Source organism: Cetorhinus maximus, chromosome 18, assembly GCF_964194155.1.
Source record: "Cetorhinus maximus chromosome 18, sCetMax3.hap1.1, whole genome shotgun sequence".
NCBI lineage: Eukaryota > Metazoa > Chordata > Chondrichthyes > Lamniformes > Cetorhinidae > Cetorhinus > Cetorhinus maximus.
The window spans coordinates 27,326,806-27,347,546 of record NC_135896.1 but is presented as its reverse complement, the minus strand read 5'-3'; the positions used below and the strand labels follow the sequence as shown (position 1 = coordinate 27,347,546).

At 41.5% G+C, this 20,741-nt stretch overlaps 1 protein-coding gene across 3 annotated transcripts in view; it reads left to right on the top strand.

Annotated features, from left to right (window-relative positions):
• The window catches only part of slc38a6 (solute carrier family 38 member 6), a 49,385-nt gene that overhangs the window by 15,050 nt on the left and 13,594 nt on the right, over positions 1-20,741 (top strand). For 2 of the 3 annotated variants that reach the window (XM_078562263.1, XM_078562264.1), the window contains exons 7-9: positions 5,893-5,978; positions 12,921-12,979; positions 17,036-17,098. In XM_078562263.1, the coding sequence (XP_078418389.1) occupies positions 5,893-5,978; positions 12,921-12,979; positions 17,036-17,098 (208 nt within the window). The remainder of the gene's footprint in view (positions 1-5,892; positions 5,979-12,920; positions 12,980-17,035; positions 17,099-20,741) is intronic. The other variant, XM_078562265.1, reaches the window with a different exon arrangement.

Below are 20,741 nucleotides of genomic sequence, written 5' to 3'. Positions count from 1 at the left end.
ATTGCAGTAAATTTCTAGCTTAACTAGTTAAACTACTTTAATATAACTATAGATAAGTTAGTGCTATTTCTGAACTTGAAACCTAATTAGTTAAATAAACTATAATAAAGATGACAGGGCAAGTGATGTGTTGCAGCTGTAGCATGTGGATGTTGGTGGACACCAGTGTGATCCACATCAAACACATTGCTTCAGTAAGTGTCTGCAGCTCGAGGAACTTCAACTCAGTTGGTTAGCTGGATTTTGAGCTTTGGAAGCTCTGATGCATCAGAGGGGGAAAGTTACTGGACACTTTTCGTTCCGGGAGGCAGTTAATCCCTTGGGCTAGGTAATTCTGATTTGGTCAGGGATAGGTGGGTGTGACTGAGAGTGAGGCAGGTATGGGGATCCAGAAGGAAGCAATGGAGGAACCTTGTCCTCTGCAATTGTCCAATAGGTTAGGGCAGGCTTCTCCAACATGCAGCCCGCGGGCCACTATTCGGCTTGCCAAGCCCCTCTCTCTAGCCCGCAGACCCTGTCTTCAAAATATCGGTAAGTAAATTTGAAGGTTCTTCGAAGAACTCCAATCGCAGGCTATTTTTCTCCTGCGTTGCTGTGTCTGGCTCACTAGAGATCCTAATCAGCAAATGTGGACAAGAACTGGTCTCTGGATGAGCAGCTTCCTTCAGCCGTAGGCCTGAAAATATGGCGTGACGACAGCAGTGAGACTGTGGAAGTGGGGGGGGGGAAAGAGTCAAGTGGCCACCAGGCAGGCGGGGGGGAGAGTGGCTGCCAGGCAAGGTTGGGGGTGGAGTGTGAAGGGCGCGGCTGCCGGTGGAGGGGTGAGGGAGGTGGTATAGAGAGAGAATCTGGCTCACCCTCCGTCTCAGGGTTCGCACCCGCCCTCACCCCCATGCCAACTCGGTGGCTAAGGATGAGTGAATAAGTACCCTAAGTGTTAGCTGGAAAAACACAATTTGACCCTTTCCCACTCTAATGGTCATCTTTATTTATTACTCATTAAGTAATCAATTTATTGCTTTTTGACATTGCTTTATTCTTGCTCAGCAAATTGTTTCTTTTCATATCTCAACATTTTATTGAGATTCACGTTTCATGCTGCGCCAAACTTTATCTTTTTTATATTTGCTGTTAACCCCCCATGAGTGAGAAAAAAATTGAAATGTGGCCCCCCGCTGAAAAGGTTGGATAGCTCTTCTAATTTGTATGGACGAGAGCAGGGACTGCAGGATGGATGAGCAAACTGCCAGTGGTAGACAATGGCATAGAGCCTTTCAAATTGAGGAAGTAAAAAGGAATGTAGCTGTAGTAGGGGGCAGTATAGTTAGGGGGATAGGTTCAGTTCTCTGCAGGCAAGAACCTGAGTCCTTAAGGTTGCATTGTCTGCCTAGTGTCAGTGTTAAAGACATCTCCTCCAAAGTGGAGAGGAACTTGGGGTAAGAGGGAAATGATCCAGTTGTTGTGGTGCATGTCAGTAGCAGCAACATAAGTAGGTCTAACAGATTCTGCTGAGGGCGTATGAGAAGCTAGGGGCTAAATTTAAAAAGCAGAACTGCAAAGGTGGTAATCTCTGGATTACTACCTGAGCCACAAGCAAACTAGCATAGGATAAATAAGATCAGAGAGTTAAGTATGTGGCTCAATGATTTGTGTGGGTGAAATGGGTTTCGATTTATGGGACACTCGCGCTGGTACTGGGGAAAGAGGGTGCTGTACTGTTGGGATGGCCTTCACCAGAACCACCCTGGTACCAGTTACCTGGCGAGTTATATAACTAGGGCTGTAGAGGGGGCTTTGAACTAAATGGTGGGGTTCACATGAGGGGAGATTTCAAAAGTTAAAGTATTAGTTAAAGTACTGCAGGATAGCAATTCAGGTAATGGTAACCAGGGTGTGACCGGAAGGGACACAGCATATAAACCAGCAAACATGATGGTGACTAACAGAGGGGAAAAGGTTTGGATGAAAGGAGATTTGGAAATCCAAAGATAAAATTTGAGGCAATCGAAAAGTATATCAATGTGGGTAAAGAGAAACTGAGTGGGACAGGAAGGGACAGAATTTAATGGTAATAGTGCAATAAAGAGTAAGGTCCTAGCAAGCAAGGGAAAAAAAATGAAGCCACTTTATCTGTGCAGAACATCTGCAATAAGATAGATGAGCTAGTGGCACAAACAGAGAGATACATGGTTTAGATCTAATCACCATTACAGAGACAAGATGACCAAAGTTGGGAAATAAATATTCCAGGGTACATAATGTTTTGAAAAGACAGGCAGAATGGAAAAAGAAGTGGGGGTAGGCCTGATGAAGAATGATATAAGGATATTAGTGGGAAAAGATCTTGGCTTAGAAAATCAGGAAGTACAGTCAGAGTTTACGAATTGCTAGAGTCAGAAAACACTGCCGGGAATAGTCTCGAGGCCCCTGAACAGTAATTTTGAGTGGACGGAACTTTAAACAAGAAATTATTAGAGCTTGTAAAAAAGACAATGTTAATAGTTATGGGGGTTTTAATTGTTATAGACTGGACCAATCAAGTAGGCAAAGATGGTCAAGAAGATGAGTTAGAATGTTTTCATGAGTTTCCTGGAGCAATATGTTATGGAACTAACTGGGGAATAAAGTTATTTTAGATCTAGTATTATGCATTAATTAGTAATGCCATGATCAAAGATCCACTGGGAAATAGTGATCATAGTACAATTGAATGTACATTTAGTTTGAAGGCGACTATATGCCAATCACAAGAATTTTAAACTTAAATAAAACCAATGGCATAAGTATGAGGGAAGAACTGGCTACGGTTGATTGGGTAAATAGATTAAAAGGTATGGCAGTAAATAGTGAGAAATATTTAAAGAAACATTCCAAATGTTCAACAAAAATATATTCCATTGAGAAGCAAAAACTAGGTAAGAAAGATCTTACTGTGGCTTTCTAAGGAAGTTAAGGACAGTATTAGATTCTAAGGTTGCAAAGAAAAGCAGTAAGTCTGAGAATTGGGAGTATTTTGGGAACCAGAAAAAGGCCACCAAAAAGTTGATTAAAAGGGAATAATGGAATGATAGTAAGCTAACCAGGAATATAAAAACAGATTGTAAGAGTTTTTACAAGTATATAAAAAGGAAGAAGGTACCTAAAGTAAATGTTGGTCCCTTGCAAGCTGAAATGGGAGATATTATCATGGGAATGAGGAAATGGCAGAGACGTTGAAGAAATATTTAGTGTGTCTCTTCATAGTAGAATGCATAAATTGCATACCAGAAATTGAGGGTAACCTAGGTGCTAAAGAGTGAGGAAATTAAAGGAATTGATATCGGCAGAGAAAAAGAATTGGAGAAATCCAAAGGACTAAATTCTCTCAAATCTCAAGGACCTGATGGCCAAAATCATAGGGTTCTAAAAGAGAGCTGCAGCGATGGTGGATGCGCTGGCTATGAATTTCCAAAATTTCCCAGATTCTGGAACAGTCCCAGCATACTGGAAGTTGGCATATGTAACACAGTTATTCAAGAAAGGAGGGAAAGAGAAAACAATGAATGGCATCAGGCATCTGGAAAATGCCAGAATCTATTATTAAGGAAGCCTTAACAATGCACTTAGAAAAGCATAGTATGGCTCGAACAAGTCAACTTGGTTTCACAAAAGGGAAATCCTGTTTCACAAATTAGTTTTTCAGGAGTGACTAGTAGGGTAGATAAGGGGGAATTAATAGATGTAGTACACTTGGGTTTCAAAAAAGCATTTGATAAGGTGCCACACAAAAGCTTAATGTACAATATAAGGGCTCATGGAGTCGGGAATGATGTATCAGCATGGATAGAGGATTGGTTAACTGACAGGAAGCAGAGTAGGCATAAATGGGGAATTTTCGACTTGACAGGCTGTTACTAATGGATGGCCACAGGGATCAGTGCTGGGCCTCAGCTGTTTATAATCAATTATGCCTTGGACGAAGAGACCAAGTAATGAGTCTAAGTTTGCTGATACAAAGCTGAGTGGGAATGCAAGCTGTGAAGAGGACACAGAGGCTGCAAAGAGATATAGACAGGTTAAGTGAGTGGCAACAAACTGGCAGATGAAGTATGATGTGGGGATGTGTGAAGTTATTCACTCTGGTTGTAAGAATAGCCAGGCATCATAATTTTTTTAAAGGTACAAAACTTATATATGTTGTTCAGTGAGACTTGGGTGTACTCGTACAGGAATTAAAAGTTAGCGTGTAGGTATAGTAAGCAATTAGGAAGGCAAATGACATGTTGGCTTTTATTGCAAGCTGATTGGACTACAAGAATTAAGAAGTCTTGCTACAATTATACAAAGCTTTGGCGACACCAAATCTGGAATACTGCAGTTTTGATCTCCGTATGAAAAGAAGGATGTACTTGCTTTGGAGGCAATACAGTGAAGGTTCATTGGATTCATCCCTGGGATGAGATGATTGTCCCATGATGAGAGACTGAGTAGATTGGGTTCACATTCTCTGGAGTTTGGAAGAGTGTGAGGTGATCTCATTGAAACATTCAAGATTGTGAAGGAGTTTGACAGGTTTTTTTCCCCGTCTGGGGAATCTAGAACAAGGGGCACAGTTTCAGGGTAAGGGTTGATCGTTTAGAACTGAGACGAGAAGAAATTTCTTCACTTAAAGGGTTGTGAATCTTTGAAATTCTCTACGCCAGAGGGTTGTGGATGCACTATTATTGAATATATTTAAGACCAAGTCTGACAGATTTTTGATCTCTCAGGACATCAAGGGATTTGGGGAGCAGGTGGGAAAGTGGAGTTGAAGCCCAAGATTAGCTATGATCATATTGAATGGTGGAGCAGGCCCAACAGGTTGTGTGGTCTTCTCCTCCTATTGCTTATGTAACCCTCTGAGATATCTCTGCTCCTCTAATTCCAGCCTCTTGAGAGTCCCTGACTTTTTTTTGCTCTTGATGCCTGTGCATTCAGCTGCCTTGGCCCAAGCTTTGGCATTCCCTCCCTATAACTCTTTGCCTCTTCACCTTGCTTTCCTCCGATGCAACATTTCTATAAAAGCTAACTCTTTGACCAATCTGGTCATATAATCCAATATCTCCTTATTTGGCTTGGTATCATATTCCAATGCGTCTGTGAAGTGCCTTGAGGTGTTTTATTATGGCGCTATATAACTACATTATTCTGAGCCAGTGGAGAAGTTTCCCCAAATTTCCTTTATCCTCAATTTTACTAGTATTCCTTGATGCCAGACTCTAAAGGGAAGTCACTCACATATCACCTCTGGAATTCACTTCTTTGTCCATATGTGGACCAGGGCTGTAATGACATTTGGAGCCAAGTGGTCCACCAAACTTAGCACCAGTGAGCAGGTTATTGGTGAGTAAGTGCTGCCCAATAGCACTGCCAATGACCCCTTCCATTGATTTGTTGATGATTGATTCAAGTTGGCTGTAATTTGCCAGAATGGATTTGTTCTGCTTTTCACAGACAGGACTTGGGTGGGCAGTTTTTCACTTTGTCAGGTAGATGCCAATGTTATAGCTGTCCAGGAATAGCTTGGCTAGAGGTGCAGCTAATTCTGGAGCACAAGTCTTTAGCACTGCAACCAGAATTTTCCTGGGGCCTTCTAACCTTGGTGTCTACAGTGTGCTCAGCTGTTTTTTGACTTCACATGGGGTGAAAAGAATTGCCTGAAGACTGGCATCTAGGAAACTCATCGAGTAGGACGAGTTGGATCATCTACTCGGCACTTGTGGCTGAAGATGGTTGCAAATATTTCAGACATGAGTATAGAGATTTCCAAAAGACAACAAATTGTGGCAGCAATCTTGTACATTCTTAGATTTGTCACTGTTAAACAAATGGCACTAGTAAGTTAACTTAAGTATCCTTATTTTCACACTTTAGGACTGAGTGGTATCTGAATGGACAGATCCTCCTCCTCATTACCGTTGTCTGTGTTGTTCTGCCTCTTGCTCTTCTCCCTAAAATAGGTGATTTGTTTTACTTGATTTTATTTCCATATTCATAGAGATATTAGCACTAAGAAATTTGATGTTTTTTTCCTTCTGATGAAAATTCTATCTCCTATGATACCTTAATGTGACAAAATATTTTTAAATATCGCACAACTGGTTATTGCATTGAACATTCTAAATGGGTGGGAGCGGGAGACAACTACCCTAATTTTGAAATTCTCATACTGTAGGATTTTCCATTTGTTGAATTTGTATACCACAAGGTGTGAAGACATTTTTGTTTTGATAATAAAGCCCTTCCTGCTTTAGATCAGCCTTTATTGTGTGAATAACGGTTCCTTTGCTTTGCAATTCCTTCCAACGTGGAATGAGTGACAGATCAATAATCAATTACTTTGTTTCTTTTTTGTGTTTTTATCCTACTGATAATTAAATTTGAACATATGAACATACAAACTAGGAGTAGGCCACTTGGCCCTTCGAGCCTACTCCACCATTCATTAAGATCATGGCTAGTCTGATTGTAACCTCCTGCCTATCCCCAATAACCTTTCTTGTGTATCTACCTCTGCCTTAAAAATATTCAAAGACTTTGCTTCCATCTCCTTTTGAGGAAGAGAGTTCCAAAGACACTACCCCTGAGAGAAAAAAATTTCTCCTCATCTCTTGTTTTAAGCAGTGACCTCCCTAGTTCTATGTTCTCCCACAAGAAGAAACATCCTCTCCACATCTACCCTTCAGGACCTTTTAAAGGTTTCAGTCAAGTCACCTCTTATTCATAACTCCAGCGGATACAAGCCTAGCCTGTCTAACCTTTCCTCATAAGCCAACCTGCCCATCCTTGATATCAGTCTAGTAAACCTTCTCTGAACTGCTTCTAACACATTTACATCCTTAAATAAGGAGACCAATACTGTAAACAGGACCCAAGATGTGATCTCACCAGTGTCATGTACAACTGAAGCATAACCTCCATACTTTTGTATTCAATTCCCCTTGCAATAACATTCTATTAGCTTTCCTAATTAATTGCTGCACCTGCATACTAGTCTTTTTTAATTCATGCACTAGGGCACCCAGATCCCTTTGCACCTCAAGAGCCCTGCAATCTCTCACCATTTAGATAATATGCTGCTTTTTTATTCTTCCTGCCAAAATGGACAATTTCACATTTGCCAACATGATATTCCATTTGCCAGATCTTTGCCTGCTCACTTAATCTATCTATGTCTCTTTGTAGGCTCCTTTTGACCTTTTTCTTGCTTTCCTACCTATCTTTACCATCAGAAAATTTAGCAACCATACCTTTCGTCCCTTCAACCAAGTCACAGAATTCACAGATGCAGAAGAAGGCCATTCGGCCCATCATGTCTGCACTGGCTGACTGAGCATTATGACTCAGCACCATTCTCCTGCCTTTCCCTGTAACCCTGCACATTTCTATTTCAATAATCATTCAATGCCCTCTTGAATGCCTGTCACACTTGCAGGCATTGCATTCCAGAGCCGAACCACTTACTGTGAAGTGTTTTCTCATATCACATTTGCTGCTTCTGCAAATCACTTTTTAAACCTGTGCCCCCTCATTCTCTCCTTTTACAAGTGGGAACAGTTTCTCCTTATGTACTCTGTCCAGCCCCCTCATGATTTTGAACACCTCTATCAAATCTCCTCCTCTTGGCCTCCTCCTCTCCAAAGTGAACAGTCCCAACATCTCCAATCTACTGAAGTTTCTCATACCTTGAACCATTTTGCAAATCCCCTCTGCATTCTCTCCAATACGTTCACATTGCTGACTAACTAGTGCTAACTAGTGTCCTATACAAGTTCAGTATAACCTCCTTGCTCTTATACTCTGTGCCTCTATTAATAACGCCTAGGATACTGTATGCTTTGTTAACTGCTCTCTCCATCTGCCCTGCCACCTTTTAATGACCTGTGCACATATACACCCAGGTCCCCCTGCTCCTGCACATCCTTAAGAATTGCACCCCTTATTTTATATTGTCTCCATGTTCTTCCTACCAAAATGAATCACCTCACACTTCTCTGCATTGAACTTCATCTGCTGCCTAATTACCCGCTCCACCAACTTGACTATGTCAAGTCATTTATATAAATTGTAAAAAGTTGAGGCCCAGCACTGATCCCTGTGGACACCACTCATTACGTCCTACCTACCAGAAAAGACGCATTTATGCCTACTGTTTCCTGTTATCCCCTACACCATGAGCTTTTATTTCTGCAATAACCTTTGATGTGGCATCTTATCAAATGTCTTCTGAGAATCTAAGTACGGTACATCCACCAGTTCCCTTTTATTCACAGCACTTGTGATTTCTTCAAAGGTTAAACATGATTTTTCTTTCACAAACCTATGTTGGCTCTGATTGTCTTGAATTTATCTGAGTGCCCTGTTATAACATCTGTTAAAATATCTTCTAACATTTTCCCTATGACATGTGTTAGGCTAACTGGCCTGTACTTTCATATTTTCTGCCCCTCTCCTTTTGAATAAAGGAGTTACATTTGTTATTTTCCGATTTAATGGAACATTCCCTGAATTCAGGGAATTTTGGAAAATTAAAACCAATGCATCAACAATCTCACAAGCCATTTCTTTTGAGGCCCTAGGATGAAGTCCATCAGGACCCAGGGATTTGTCAGCTTGCAGCTGCAACAATTTGCTAAGTACCACTTCCTGGTGGTTGTAATTTTCTGGAGTTCCTCCATCCCTTCATTTTCCTGATTTACAGCTATTTCTGGGATGTTACTTGTATTTTGCATCGGTCTTCACGCTAGATGAATTGGTCAGGTATAATCTGCCATCTCCTTATTCTTTATTATTAACTCCCCAGACTCACTTTCTATAAGACAACTCTCATTTTGTTAACTCTTTTTTTTCTTATTTAAATATCTATAGAAATTCTTCCTATCCGTCTTTATATTTCTAGCAGCTTTCTTTTGTACTCAAATTTTTCCCTCCTTATTAATCTTTTAGCCTTTCTTTGCTCTTTATATCCTCTCCAGTCTTCTGACCTGCCATTCATCTTTGAGCAATTATGATTTTTCGTTGTTTGATACTATCTTTAACTTTTTTGGTTAACCATGGATGATGGATCTGCCCCTTGGAATTTTCCTTTATTGTTGGAATGTTTCTATTCTGTGTATTCTGAAATATCCCCTTTAAATGTCTGCTACTACATCTCTACTGACTTATCCCTTAACCTCATTTGCCAGTTTACTTTAGCTAGTTGTGCTTTCATGCCCTCATAATTGCCCCATTTGAGTTTAAAATGCTAGTCTTGGACCCATGCTTCTTTCCCTCAGACTAATGTAAAATTCAGTCCTGTTAGGATCATTGCTACTTAGGGCTGCCTTTATTATGAGATCGGAGGTGTCAGCTGTGGCTCAGTTCATAGCACCCTCGCCTTTGAATCAGAGGGTTGTGGGTTCATGTCCCACTCCCGGAAACCAAGAACTGTGATTGTACTCGAAAGAGTTGCAATCTGTGACTGTTGATAACTTGAAAGAGTTTCATTATGAGATCATTAATTAATCCTGTCTTGCACAATACCACATCTAGTGCAGCCTGTTCTCTGGCTCCAGAACGTGCTGTTTGAAGAAACTATCTCTAGAAGACTCTATGAACTCCTCATCTAGGCTACCTTTTCCCACCTGCTTTATCCAGTCTATATGTAAATTAAAATCCCCTATGATTATCACCGTACCTTTCTGACAGGCTCCCATTATTTCTTCCTCTTATTTTCTGCCCTACCATGTGGTTACTGCTGGGAGGCCTGTATACCACTCCCACAAGTGACTTATTGCCTTTCATCATTCCTCATCTCTACCCAAACAGTTTCTACATTGGGCATTCTCTCTCCACCCCCCATCACCAACACCCCCCCCCCCCCCCAAATTGGGGGGTTTGTGCGGGAGCAGGTGCAAGCGGGCGGGTTTCCGATTGGCGTCCCAGTCAGGGGCGCGCCGCTATTTTACGTGGGTGGGCCAGTTAAGGCCCGCCCAGCGTGACGTGCACCAGGAAGTGCTATGCGCTCCCTGTGCAGGCAAAGGGGGGGGGGGGCGCACAGATCTCCGAGGCAAAGTGCTGCCTCAGGGAGATCAGTGTTAATTTTAAAAAGATAATAAACGATGAGAATTTTATTGACATGTCCCCTCATGACACTGTCACATGAGCTGGGACATATCAATTGCTTTTATTAAAAATGTAACACACATTTTAAATCCCTCCATGAAACCTCGTCCACAGGCAGGATGAGGTTTTATGTTTTTTCTGAAGGCTGCCTGGGCTCTTCGCCTGCCCGCCAACCTTGAGGTTAGACGGGCTGCTCCTTTAACTGTTTTAATTACTTTTCAATAGGCCTTTGACAGTTCGGTGGGCCCGCAGCCGAGTCGAACTGAAAATCTAAACGTCACCGCATGTCATTTTAGGGCTCTGCTCGCCGAAGGGAGAATTCTGCTCCTGGTGAACTTGTCATCCCTCTCTATTGTGTTAATACCATCATTAATTAACAGAGCCATCCCTTTTCCTAGCTTCCTGTCCTTCCTTGTGTAGCCTTCAATATTCAAGTCCCAATCTATGCCACCCTGCAGCCATGTCTCTGTAATGATTATCAGATTGTACTTATTTCTGTTTGCCCTGTTAGTTCATCAGACCCCCCTCCTGAACTTGCCATATAGCTGTGATCTTTTGAAATAAAACACCTTGCCCATAATTGAAGTTTGTGTCATATGGACTTGAAACATTAACTCTGTTTCTCCACAGATGCTGTCGGACCTGCTGAGTTTTTCCAGCATTTTCTGTTTTTATTATCACTATTGCTAGAGTTCTTGAGTTAACCAGGTTTTAAAACCCTTTTTTTTGCCAACACAGAATTTCAACTGCATCCTGCTTGAAAGAAATGTTCCTTCTAGCCAGCATCTTCTAAACTCCAAACAGAACTACACACGCATTCTACTCCCCCTATAATTCATTTATTGTCACCCTTTTTCTATTGTTTACCTCCCAGGCAACTTGGTTATTTGATCAGTCACTTAAAGCAAGCTGCTTTATCAGAAAATATCTCCCAGAGATAGCTATTTCTCAAAGGGGCCATCATCCCAACATAAAATATAGTTTTGTCCCTTATGGCTGGCAGGCGGGCGACAAGGCCAAGCAGCCTTTTAGGAAACGTCATCCACAGGCAGGATGAGGTTTCCAACAGCAAATTAAAATTAAATAAAAATGTTTAAATTTCATTCATATCATGTCTTGCACATGAGGGGACATGTTCTTTAACATTTCAAAATTCTTTATTTTTAATTTTTTAAATCCTTTCATTGTGAGCACTTGCACACATGTGTGAAGTTCCCCACATGCACCACCCCCCCACCCCACCCACCCACCCGCCCACCCCCCAAGCACTGTAGCATGCATTTCATGCTGGGCGGGCCTTAACCTGCTAGCGTGAAATTGCGATCACAGGTGGTGGTCAGCTTCCCGACCACTCCCACTCGCCCCCACTGAGCCTGCCCAATGAGGGCAAAATTCTGCCCTTTAAATGCTCCTCATCAGTGACAAGTGACTCGGCCTTCAGATTGGTTTGTTTTTTTTTTTAGATAGAATAGATATCATACCTTGAATATACATTCTCCCCACCGCCCCCCCTTCCTGCCCCCAAGTGTCTATTAGTCACGTATAATTTTGTGTTGGGACTAGGGAAAGAGGCTGAACCAATCAAAAATTGATTCATGATGTGTTCCTTATAGTACTCTTCATTGTACCATAAGGAATGGAATAAGAAACTTTTGAACCCAATCTTTCACTTATTTTGCATTTACATTGCCTGGAGGGGTTTCTATTTAGATTGTAAAGAATAATGTTGACAAGTTCTAGTTTCTGCAATTTGACAACTTCTTCAGATCTTTGTTGTGACTGTTGTGTGGAAGCACATGCTGTACATTGAGCAATATGAAACAGGACCTGATTTACACAAATATCATTTCCACAGCGTTTGGGTAATGATGGCTAAATGAGTTCTTAAATAAAAATGAAAGATGTGAATAAACTTTCCAGAAGTAATTCTGAATGTAAATCAGAAAAGTATCAAGAGTTGGAACGATACAGCACAGGAGGTAGTAATTTGTCCCATCATGTCTGTGCTAGCTCTTTGAAAGAATTATCCAATTAATTCCACTCCCTTGCTCTTTCCCTATAGAAGTGCAGTTTTTTCCTCTCAAGCACATATCCAGTTTCCTTTTGAAAGCTTCTACTGTCCATTCAGGTAGCACATTCTAGATCATGATAACTCCCCACATTTTTTTTTAAAACATCTCCTTATCCTAATTCATTCATCAATTACCTTAAATCTGTGTCCCGTGGTCACTGGTTCTCCAACCAGTTTCTCCTTACTTATTCTTATTAAAATGCTTCATAATTTAGTAAATTTATGACTAGTAACTTTAGTACCTTTACTAAACTTCCAAGTTTCTCTGATCCAATGAGAGCCATTCCACTTTCTCTAAACTGTCCACATAAATGTGCCATTTGCCAGCTGAAAGAATGCCACAAGTCAGAGAGCTGGTTGTGTGTTCACCCATTAGTTTAGGAAAACGTGAGTAGTGAGAAGCATGTTTTGAGTACTTACCATTCTTTCCCAATAATCTTTGCTGTTGTTGTTTAGCTCCTGCAAAGGGCTGCTAATTTGCCAAATATACCAGTAGACATTTTATGTCAATGTTTTTGCACATGTATCTTTTTAATGTGCTCAGTGTGCTCTTTTTTTGTGGAGAGGAAATGGAACACTTGCAAACATTGCTCATTCTTGCAGTTGCTCATGAGGCTATAGAAAATCATTCTGTTCATCTAAACTATTAGAGCATGTGTTTCTTTTTTTCCCCCTTAGCCATGTAGCTTTTATTTGGGACTTCCTAATACTTGTCTTTTTTTTTAAGAGTTTCTTGGTTACACAAGTGGTTTGTCCATTGTGTTCATGGTATACTTTGCCATTGTGGTGAGTATCATTTCATATTGTTACCTTTTAAACCTGTTAAATTGCTTGTAATTTTTAGGGTGGTTGGTCATCAGAAGATTAATACAGTATGTACCAATACATAATCTGCAGACATGGGATGTGTTTTATCGGTACTTACGTGACCGCCAGTACACTGTATTGTAGCGATTTTAATGGCAAAAATTAAGATTTGGATATCATTTGAAGAACATTTTGTCTTCCTTCAAGTCAGTGTGTTGGAGCTGTAGTGCACTGTACCATGGAGTGATACAACAGAGGTTCTCCCTCACTTCCCAACAAGTTCATTTTCTGTTCTTTGCTATACCTTTTTCTATGAGCAAAGATTAGGCATTTATGTAATGTGACAGAACATAATTAAGACTATTGAATGCCTTGCATCCAATTTTCAATCTGCATTGACAGATCCTGGGAGCAGATTTTTCACAATAGCACAGTTGGAGTTGTCAGGAGAGCGTATGTAGATAATATAACATGCCAAAGATAATTGAAATTCTGCACTCAGCCTTTGTTTTCCATTTTTGAAAGTTGCATCATTAATAGTTTGTTCTGCAATTGTTTTGAATCAGGTCAAAACCTTCAAACCAGCTTAGTTGAGAAGCTTATTATATAGGGAATGAGTGAAGGGAAATAGCGAGAAAATTGACCTTGAACCTACATAATGTGCTATGTAAGGATATGGCATCAGAGCAGCAATCTACTGCCACCGATCTGCCTTGGGATATTCCCGCCTACTGACCTGCCACTGTCAATAGCTGGGAAATTGAACCAGAAAAATTGCTTCTAACCATGTAATGCACAAAGATATGGAAAGTTTGCAGCAACTGTCATTTTTTATTGGACATTTCATTTAATTGCATAGTGCAGCTGTTATATATTTGTCAAGTGTCGTATTTTATATTGGAATTAATGATAATGGAACATTACTGTAAAATATGTACCATGACACTACTTAACCTGAGACAGACCCATTGTCCAGATGCATCGGCTATCCCTTGGCATCACAGTACAACATAATTACGAAAGTTGTAGCTCTATAGTGGAGCAGTTTTTAAGGCTCACTCGTACAAATTTATAAATTGTAATTGTACATGAACCATACAAGTAACAAAATGCTCAAAAGCAGCTGAAAGCGATTTTTAAAAATATAGTACTTGTGTACAGTTTTGCTCTCCCTCAACCTTTTTGAGAAAACAAATGCATGCCTGAATTTTCCAGTAGTGTGGTATCCTCCTATTCTTCATTAGTACTTGAGTCCGAGATACTGGTTCTTCATCAGAGAGATTTATTTCCATTCATTGTGCTAGCAACTTGGCATTTTTTTATCACCATAAATCATGAAGTCTGATTTGATCTTCCATATATTGAGGATCCACTGCAGTGTCATAAGTGGTTTGAGGCTTCTGCAGATGGCTTACTGGACTGATTTTACGATTCATCATGTAAAGTTAGTTGTGGCCTTCACTCTTGAAGAAATCCTTGAACAGTTTGTTTAAAACCCTACATGTGATGTGCAGTTGGCTGATCATCTCTCCTTGTATTATGATCAAATCATAGAAATTCCAGCATAAAAGGAAGTCCATCAACCCATCATGCCTGTGCTAGTCTTACTGCACCAAATAATCCCACTTCCCTGCCCACCCCTTAATTCTTTCTAATGTTTTCCCTATTTCCAATATTCCATTTCTTTTTATATGCTGTAGTATCTACATCAGTGGCTACTTGTGGTAAAGTATTTAATATTTTAATAACCCTCTTGTGTAAACATTTCTTCTAATTTCTCCACTCATTCTTTTAGAGAATTGTCAGCCTGAACCTCCACTTATCAATTCACTACAAAATAAATTTTTGTCATTTCAACTTAATATTTAGCTGACAATGCATAAATCTGACTTTTTTTAAGAAGAGTCATTCAAGAATTGATGTGCCACTTTAACTCTCATTTGGAGTTTCATCGAGCTACCTCTGTCTTGATGTTACCCATATCCATGCTTCCTAACAGTGTTGTGGGTGTACTTACACCACGGGAACTGTAGCGGTTCGAGAAGGCACCACACCACCACCTTCTCGAGGGCAATTAAGGATGGGCAATAAATGTTGGCCCAGCCAGTGACACCTATGTCCTCGGAATGATTTTTTTTTAAAAAAACCCTTATTTTCTAGGTTCCTCCTTTGTTTCTCTCCAGCCCCACCCGACCATTCCCAAAAGCATCTGGCATTTTAAGTACCTGCAAGCAATCCCACTGAGCAGTGGAAAGGTTTGTGAACTTGAATTCCAGTTATAGAAGTACCATGTGATGGCTAAGCATTTCCCCAGGGAGTGTAAATCAGAGGTTCAGGCTGCCTTATGCACCTTTTGTTTTAAACAATTGTTGTCAGAAGCAGAGATCTGGGAAGCTTGGTACATAGTGCAGAGGAAAAGAAAAAATATTTAACTTTCAGTCCTGTTACTCTTTATCCATGTACATTTTCCAACAAATGAGAATATTAGTAATGGAAGCCTGAAATTTGAATAAACTTGATAAGACTCTTTTATCACAAACTGTTTCTTTGTAAAATGTGCCAGGGTGGAAACGAAACCTGTAAGTGACTGCTTCGGATCTTCTACTGGTGGTAACTGTGTGCTGCTTTTGGTTTTGTTAGAAGTTGTTAGATGGTTAGTACTAATGCTTGAATGCCATTTCTGAATGTGCAGCTTGCACCAAAATAATGAGTGGAGCTTTCAACATCAGGGCTGTAAAATTGGTAACGATCTCTAGCCTTGCACATCCCACATGATCTCTCCTAACCATTGAGAAAGAAAAATTGGGTGGGCTGTATAATATCGGCTGACCCAATGCTGCCCATGTCTGATTCCTGAAGTTGAAAGTTCTGCCCAGTGTCTCTAAAGGAAGAGGTGGAACAGTTGAATTATAGTACTAGAGGTTTGAAAATCAGCTTTTTTCCTGCAATTTAAAATGTAATAAGATGCATGTCTGTGGCATGTTTTTGAAGTGATTTTTAAACAGATTCCGTAACCTTTTCTATTTACACTGCCCTGTCTTCTCCCTTTCCCTGCAGCCCCCACCCCCTTCCCCATACAAGGCTTTTCTAATTGTGTTGCAAGCAGTTCAAAGATAGCTACATTCAGCTTGCTACTGGAGGACGAGCCAAAACTTCTGCACCTGATTTGCTAGCAATATGCAACATGTTATAACTGTGGAAACTTGATCATTGAGCATGTTCAAGACACGCATCTCTGGAGACTAATGACAGCAAGGGATATGGAGATAATGCGGGAAAGTGGCATTAAGGTAGATGATCAGCCATGATCTAATTGAATGGCGGAGGAGGCTCAATGGGCTGAATGGCCTACTCCTGTTCCTGTGTGCCTAAAGCAAATGCTACAAAAAATATTCCTATCAAGATCTCTCAATACACCTTTAACATTTCTGCTTTGGGAATTCTGTCCTTTAGTTATAATTGCATACAGGAATTAAATCAGAATGCTAAAAAGCAAATTTTACTGTTTGCAATCTTTAAGCATAGCAAACTTAGTCCAGTGGTGCAGAGCTCCCAGCACAGTGCTCTTGATGCCACATTAGCAGCAGTGGAAAAAAGGCATCTCGACCATTCTGCACAGTGGCTTAAGTTTATTTTTCTTAAATCAACCTCCCTTTCCATCCATATTAAAATTGTTACAACAGAAGGGTTTTTTTGGGCACTAAAAATATATATTTGTATATCACATCTTGATGTGGCTATAGATGTTAATTCCTCCAGTCTGCCCTTAATGTTTACATTTTCCTGTGATTTTCAGATGTTTAAAGTAAGATTTGTTAAAGCTGCTGAGTGGGGAGCTCCTGTTGATGGTTCAGTGGATAAATATGATGTCATTGAACCAAATATACCAGAAAGGTTGAGTTAGCTGGTCCTGACCATGCACACAATAGTGTTCATTCCTGACCCTCATGAATTCTCATTCTGCAAACAAATTGAATTATTTCAGCAAAATCTAATCGTATCAAACATACTGTCTTTCTGCTTTTTCTTTTACAGGTCATAGTTAAAAAATGGTTCATTCCTTGCCCACTGTTTAATGGCACCATGAATTATGTTCAGGTAAGATGTCTTTAATACTGCTGTGGTGGTTAAGGTAGGTTGCTGAATGGTTTGAATGCCACCTTGCTGTTAACTAATATGCCAAACAGAGATCCTACCGGAAGACATTATTGTGTTGCAGGGAAATGACCTAACTAGTTAGTTAATTTTAATTAGTTGATCTGGCATGCACTGCCTGAAAGGGTAATGAAAGCAGATTTGATTGTAACTTTTAAAAGAAAATTAGATGTAAACTTGAGGGAAGGTTTTGCAGGACTATGGAGAAAAAACAGGATAGGATTAAGTGGATAGTTCTTTCAAAGAGCTGGTACAGACGCAATGGATCGAATAGCCTCCTTCGGTGCTGTATGATTCAGTGGTAATTAACCCGGTGTGATTCTTGGCTGTCTAATGTGTGGCAAAAGCGTCACATACCAGTGTCGCAGTTGTCAGGCCTAATTTTTTTGTATGTATTTATAATTTCTACCAAATTAACATCTGGAGTAAAGCAATGGCTTTACTGAACAATAGTACAGAAGTTCAAGTATTAGTGAATTCATGGAGAGTAGTGTAAATTCAGTCAACCAATGTCTGCTTTCTGAAGTCTCTGAAATGTAAGTTATAAAGCAGAGGGTTTTCAACTGAGGGGCCATGGTCCCCTAAGAGTCCACAAGAGGATTTCCGGGGCTGAGAGTTGGTTTGTCCCATTAGTAGCCTCCCAAGACTTTTCCCCTGCTGTGCTGTTTGAGATCAGTGGCATACTGTCAGATACAGACTGTTCATATGTGCAAGTTCTCACTCTAGGACAGCATTTGCAATGTAGTTGGATGAACATAACATTACAAAAAGGAGCAGGAGTGGACCATATGGCCCACTCAAGCCTGCTCTGCCATTCAATGCAATTGTGGCTGACATGCCTCAACTCCATTTTACTGTCTGCTTCCCATATCCCTTGATTCTGAGTGACCAAAAATCAGTCTATTTCAGCCTTGAATATACTAAAAGGTCTACAACCCTGTGGGGTAGAGAATTCTAAAGATTTACAACCCTTTGAGTGAAGATATCTCTCATCTCAGTCCTAAATAATTGGCCCCTTTGTCTTGAGGCTGTGCCCCCATGTTTTAGATTCCCCAGCCACTGTTTCTACTCTATCAAGCCCCTTCATAAACTCATTGAGAAATAATCTTGTATGTTTCATTCTTAACTCGAGAGCATAAGCCCAATTTACTCGGCCTTTCATCATAGGACAATGCTCCCCTCTCATCCCAGGAACAAATAGACTGAACCTTCACTGTATTGCCTCCAAGGCAAGTATATCCTTGGATATGGAAACCAAACTGCACAGTACTCCAAGTGTGGTCTAACCAAAACCCTGTATGATTAAAGCAATTGAGAGTCCCTCTGCGCATCGCGGGCTTGTACAAATTTATCTCGGTAGCTTTTTTTTTATTACTTCTCTGTTCAGAGACATGGTCTGCTCGTTGCTTTTAACAATGAAATAGAGAGACTTAGAAGTCGTTGAAACTGAGTTGAGGTTAGGAAAAGCAGTGAGTTAGTCCAGCATTGTATGTGCTGAGGCTTTTTTTCCCTCGGCAACCAGCCTCCACTCCCTGCACCACCCAACTTCTGCAGAGACACCCTAGGGAAAATTTTCTCCCCGTCAGGGAGGGGGTTTGTGTGGGGGCAGGCGTGCAGCCAATCGGTGCCCCTGATCAGCTGGGCGCAGCCATTTTACATGGGCAGGCCAGTTAAGGCCTGCCCAGCATGATGTGTGCCCGGAAGTGCTGTGCGCTCCCTGTGTGAGCGGGGGGGTTGCCTGAGTCAGGAGTGCGCTCTTTCACACGCGCGCGCAAAAGAGTGCAGAAATCTCCGAGGTGCCTCAGGGAGATAAGTTTTAAGATTAAACAGTTTGGTGAAAAATTTTTTGACATGTCCCCTCATGTGAAACTGTCACATGAGCTGGGACGTGTATTAATTTTAATAAAACCTTATGTGAAAACCTTACCCCGCCAATGGATGAGGTTCCATGAAAAATGTGAAGGCCGCCTGGGCTCTTCGCTTGCCCGCCAATCTTAAGGTTGGACAGGCAGCTCAGGTAATTGCTTAAGTGGCTTTTTAAATGGCCTTAATAGGCCTTTGACAGTTCAGCAGGTGTGCAACCTAGTCAGCTGCGCGTCTGCTGTACTGAAAATCTAAATGATGCGCAGTGACGTCAGGACGCACGCCCGATGTCACTCCACGCCATTTTACGCCTCGGCGAGCAGGCCCTGCCTCCGCTCATCGAGCCGAAGATTCTACCCCGAGTTGGTTGGAAGCTGGTCAAGCGGTTGAAAACATAAGGGTGACGGGGGCCTGCCTGCATCGCCCACCAAAAATGGCAACACGCTCGTCAGCCCAATCTGCTGGAGCCCTGAGCGAATTAAGACCCTAATTGGCAGCAGGAACCCTGCCGCCAGGTTTCCGGCTCCATGGGGCTCATTTAATTACTGCACTTGCCCCAGTAGGGTGGAAATCCCACCCTCCGAGCTGCCAGCCAAATCAAAGGCCAGCAGCTCTCCATTACTGGCAGTGCAACCTGGTGCAGTGGCTGCTGCCAGTAATATACTTGGGCCTTCACCAGGGTTCTTCATGGGATGCCTGGAGAAAAGTCAGGGTCAGATGGGGGGTCACAGAAAGGGGGTCGCCGGTGAAGGTGGGGAGGGAGGAACGGGCAAGGGGTGTCCAGGGCTTAATCAAGGGGAGGTGGGGAGGCATCAGGGTTCCCACCCTGCACCCTCCTGCATGATCAAACAGCCCACCAGAGGTGGGGGGGCTGTTAAATTCCATATATATTGTTTCTTAATTAAATTGGTGGTTGAGATGGGAGGGGGGGGCATTATGAATGTAGAGTGTATGTGGCCTTGGAGGAAGGGAAAATGGGGCAGAAAGAAAGTGTCTCTGGGTCTGCAGCAAGAACATAATGCAAAGCGACGTTTGGGATTGAGGTGAGAGGAAACGGGGTCTGCAAGACCAATTGTGCCATCTCTAGTGTTTCCTGAGTTCAGATCAGGCAACTTGGTATAGATCAAGAATTAAATCCAGGCTCTTTTCTGCTCTTTATGGTTCAGAACTACATTTGAAGCTTCATCTAGCAACTAAATCAATGGAGAGTGTACACACCACGTGCTCCTGGAAGGAGGGAATGGGGGGTGGAAAAAAACATGCCCGCCTCTGGGCCTACAGCAAAGCTGTAATAATTTTCAGGATCTGATGTGATTTTTTCCCCCCTCCTTCAGTGTCTTCAAGCCTGAATTGATAATGCCTCCAGCTATCACATTATGGTTTTTCGTATACCTCAGACTCAAACTTTACATTCATGGCCATGTGCGTCTCTGAATGGATAGGTGTCTAGTGGTGTCCTTTGAGTTGATACTGCTGACAATTTGTAAATGGGTTAGGGAGGAGGAAAGAGTGGGGCTGCATCTGTTGCTAATATTTATGGTGATCAGGTCAGGTGGGTAAAGTCACTTGAGGGCCCTGTTTATTTCTCATCTTTTTTTCCCCATCTACTATTAATGGTGGTTAATTTGAGTTACTGGCTTTCATTGGCCCTTTGGAGTTGGCCCTTTGGTATTGAAATACTCTTTATTATTGGGGTTATGATTTCGTTCTAATATCTGATGGA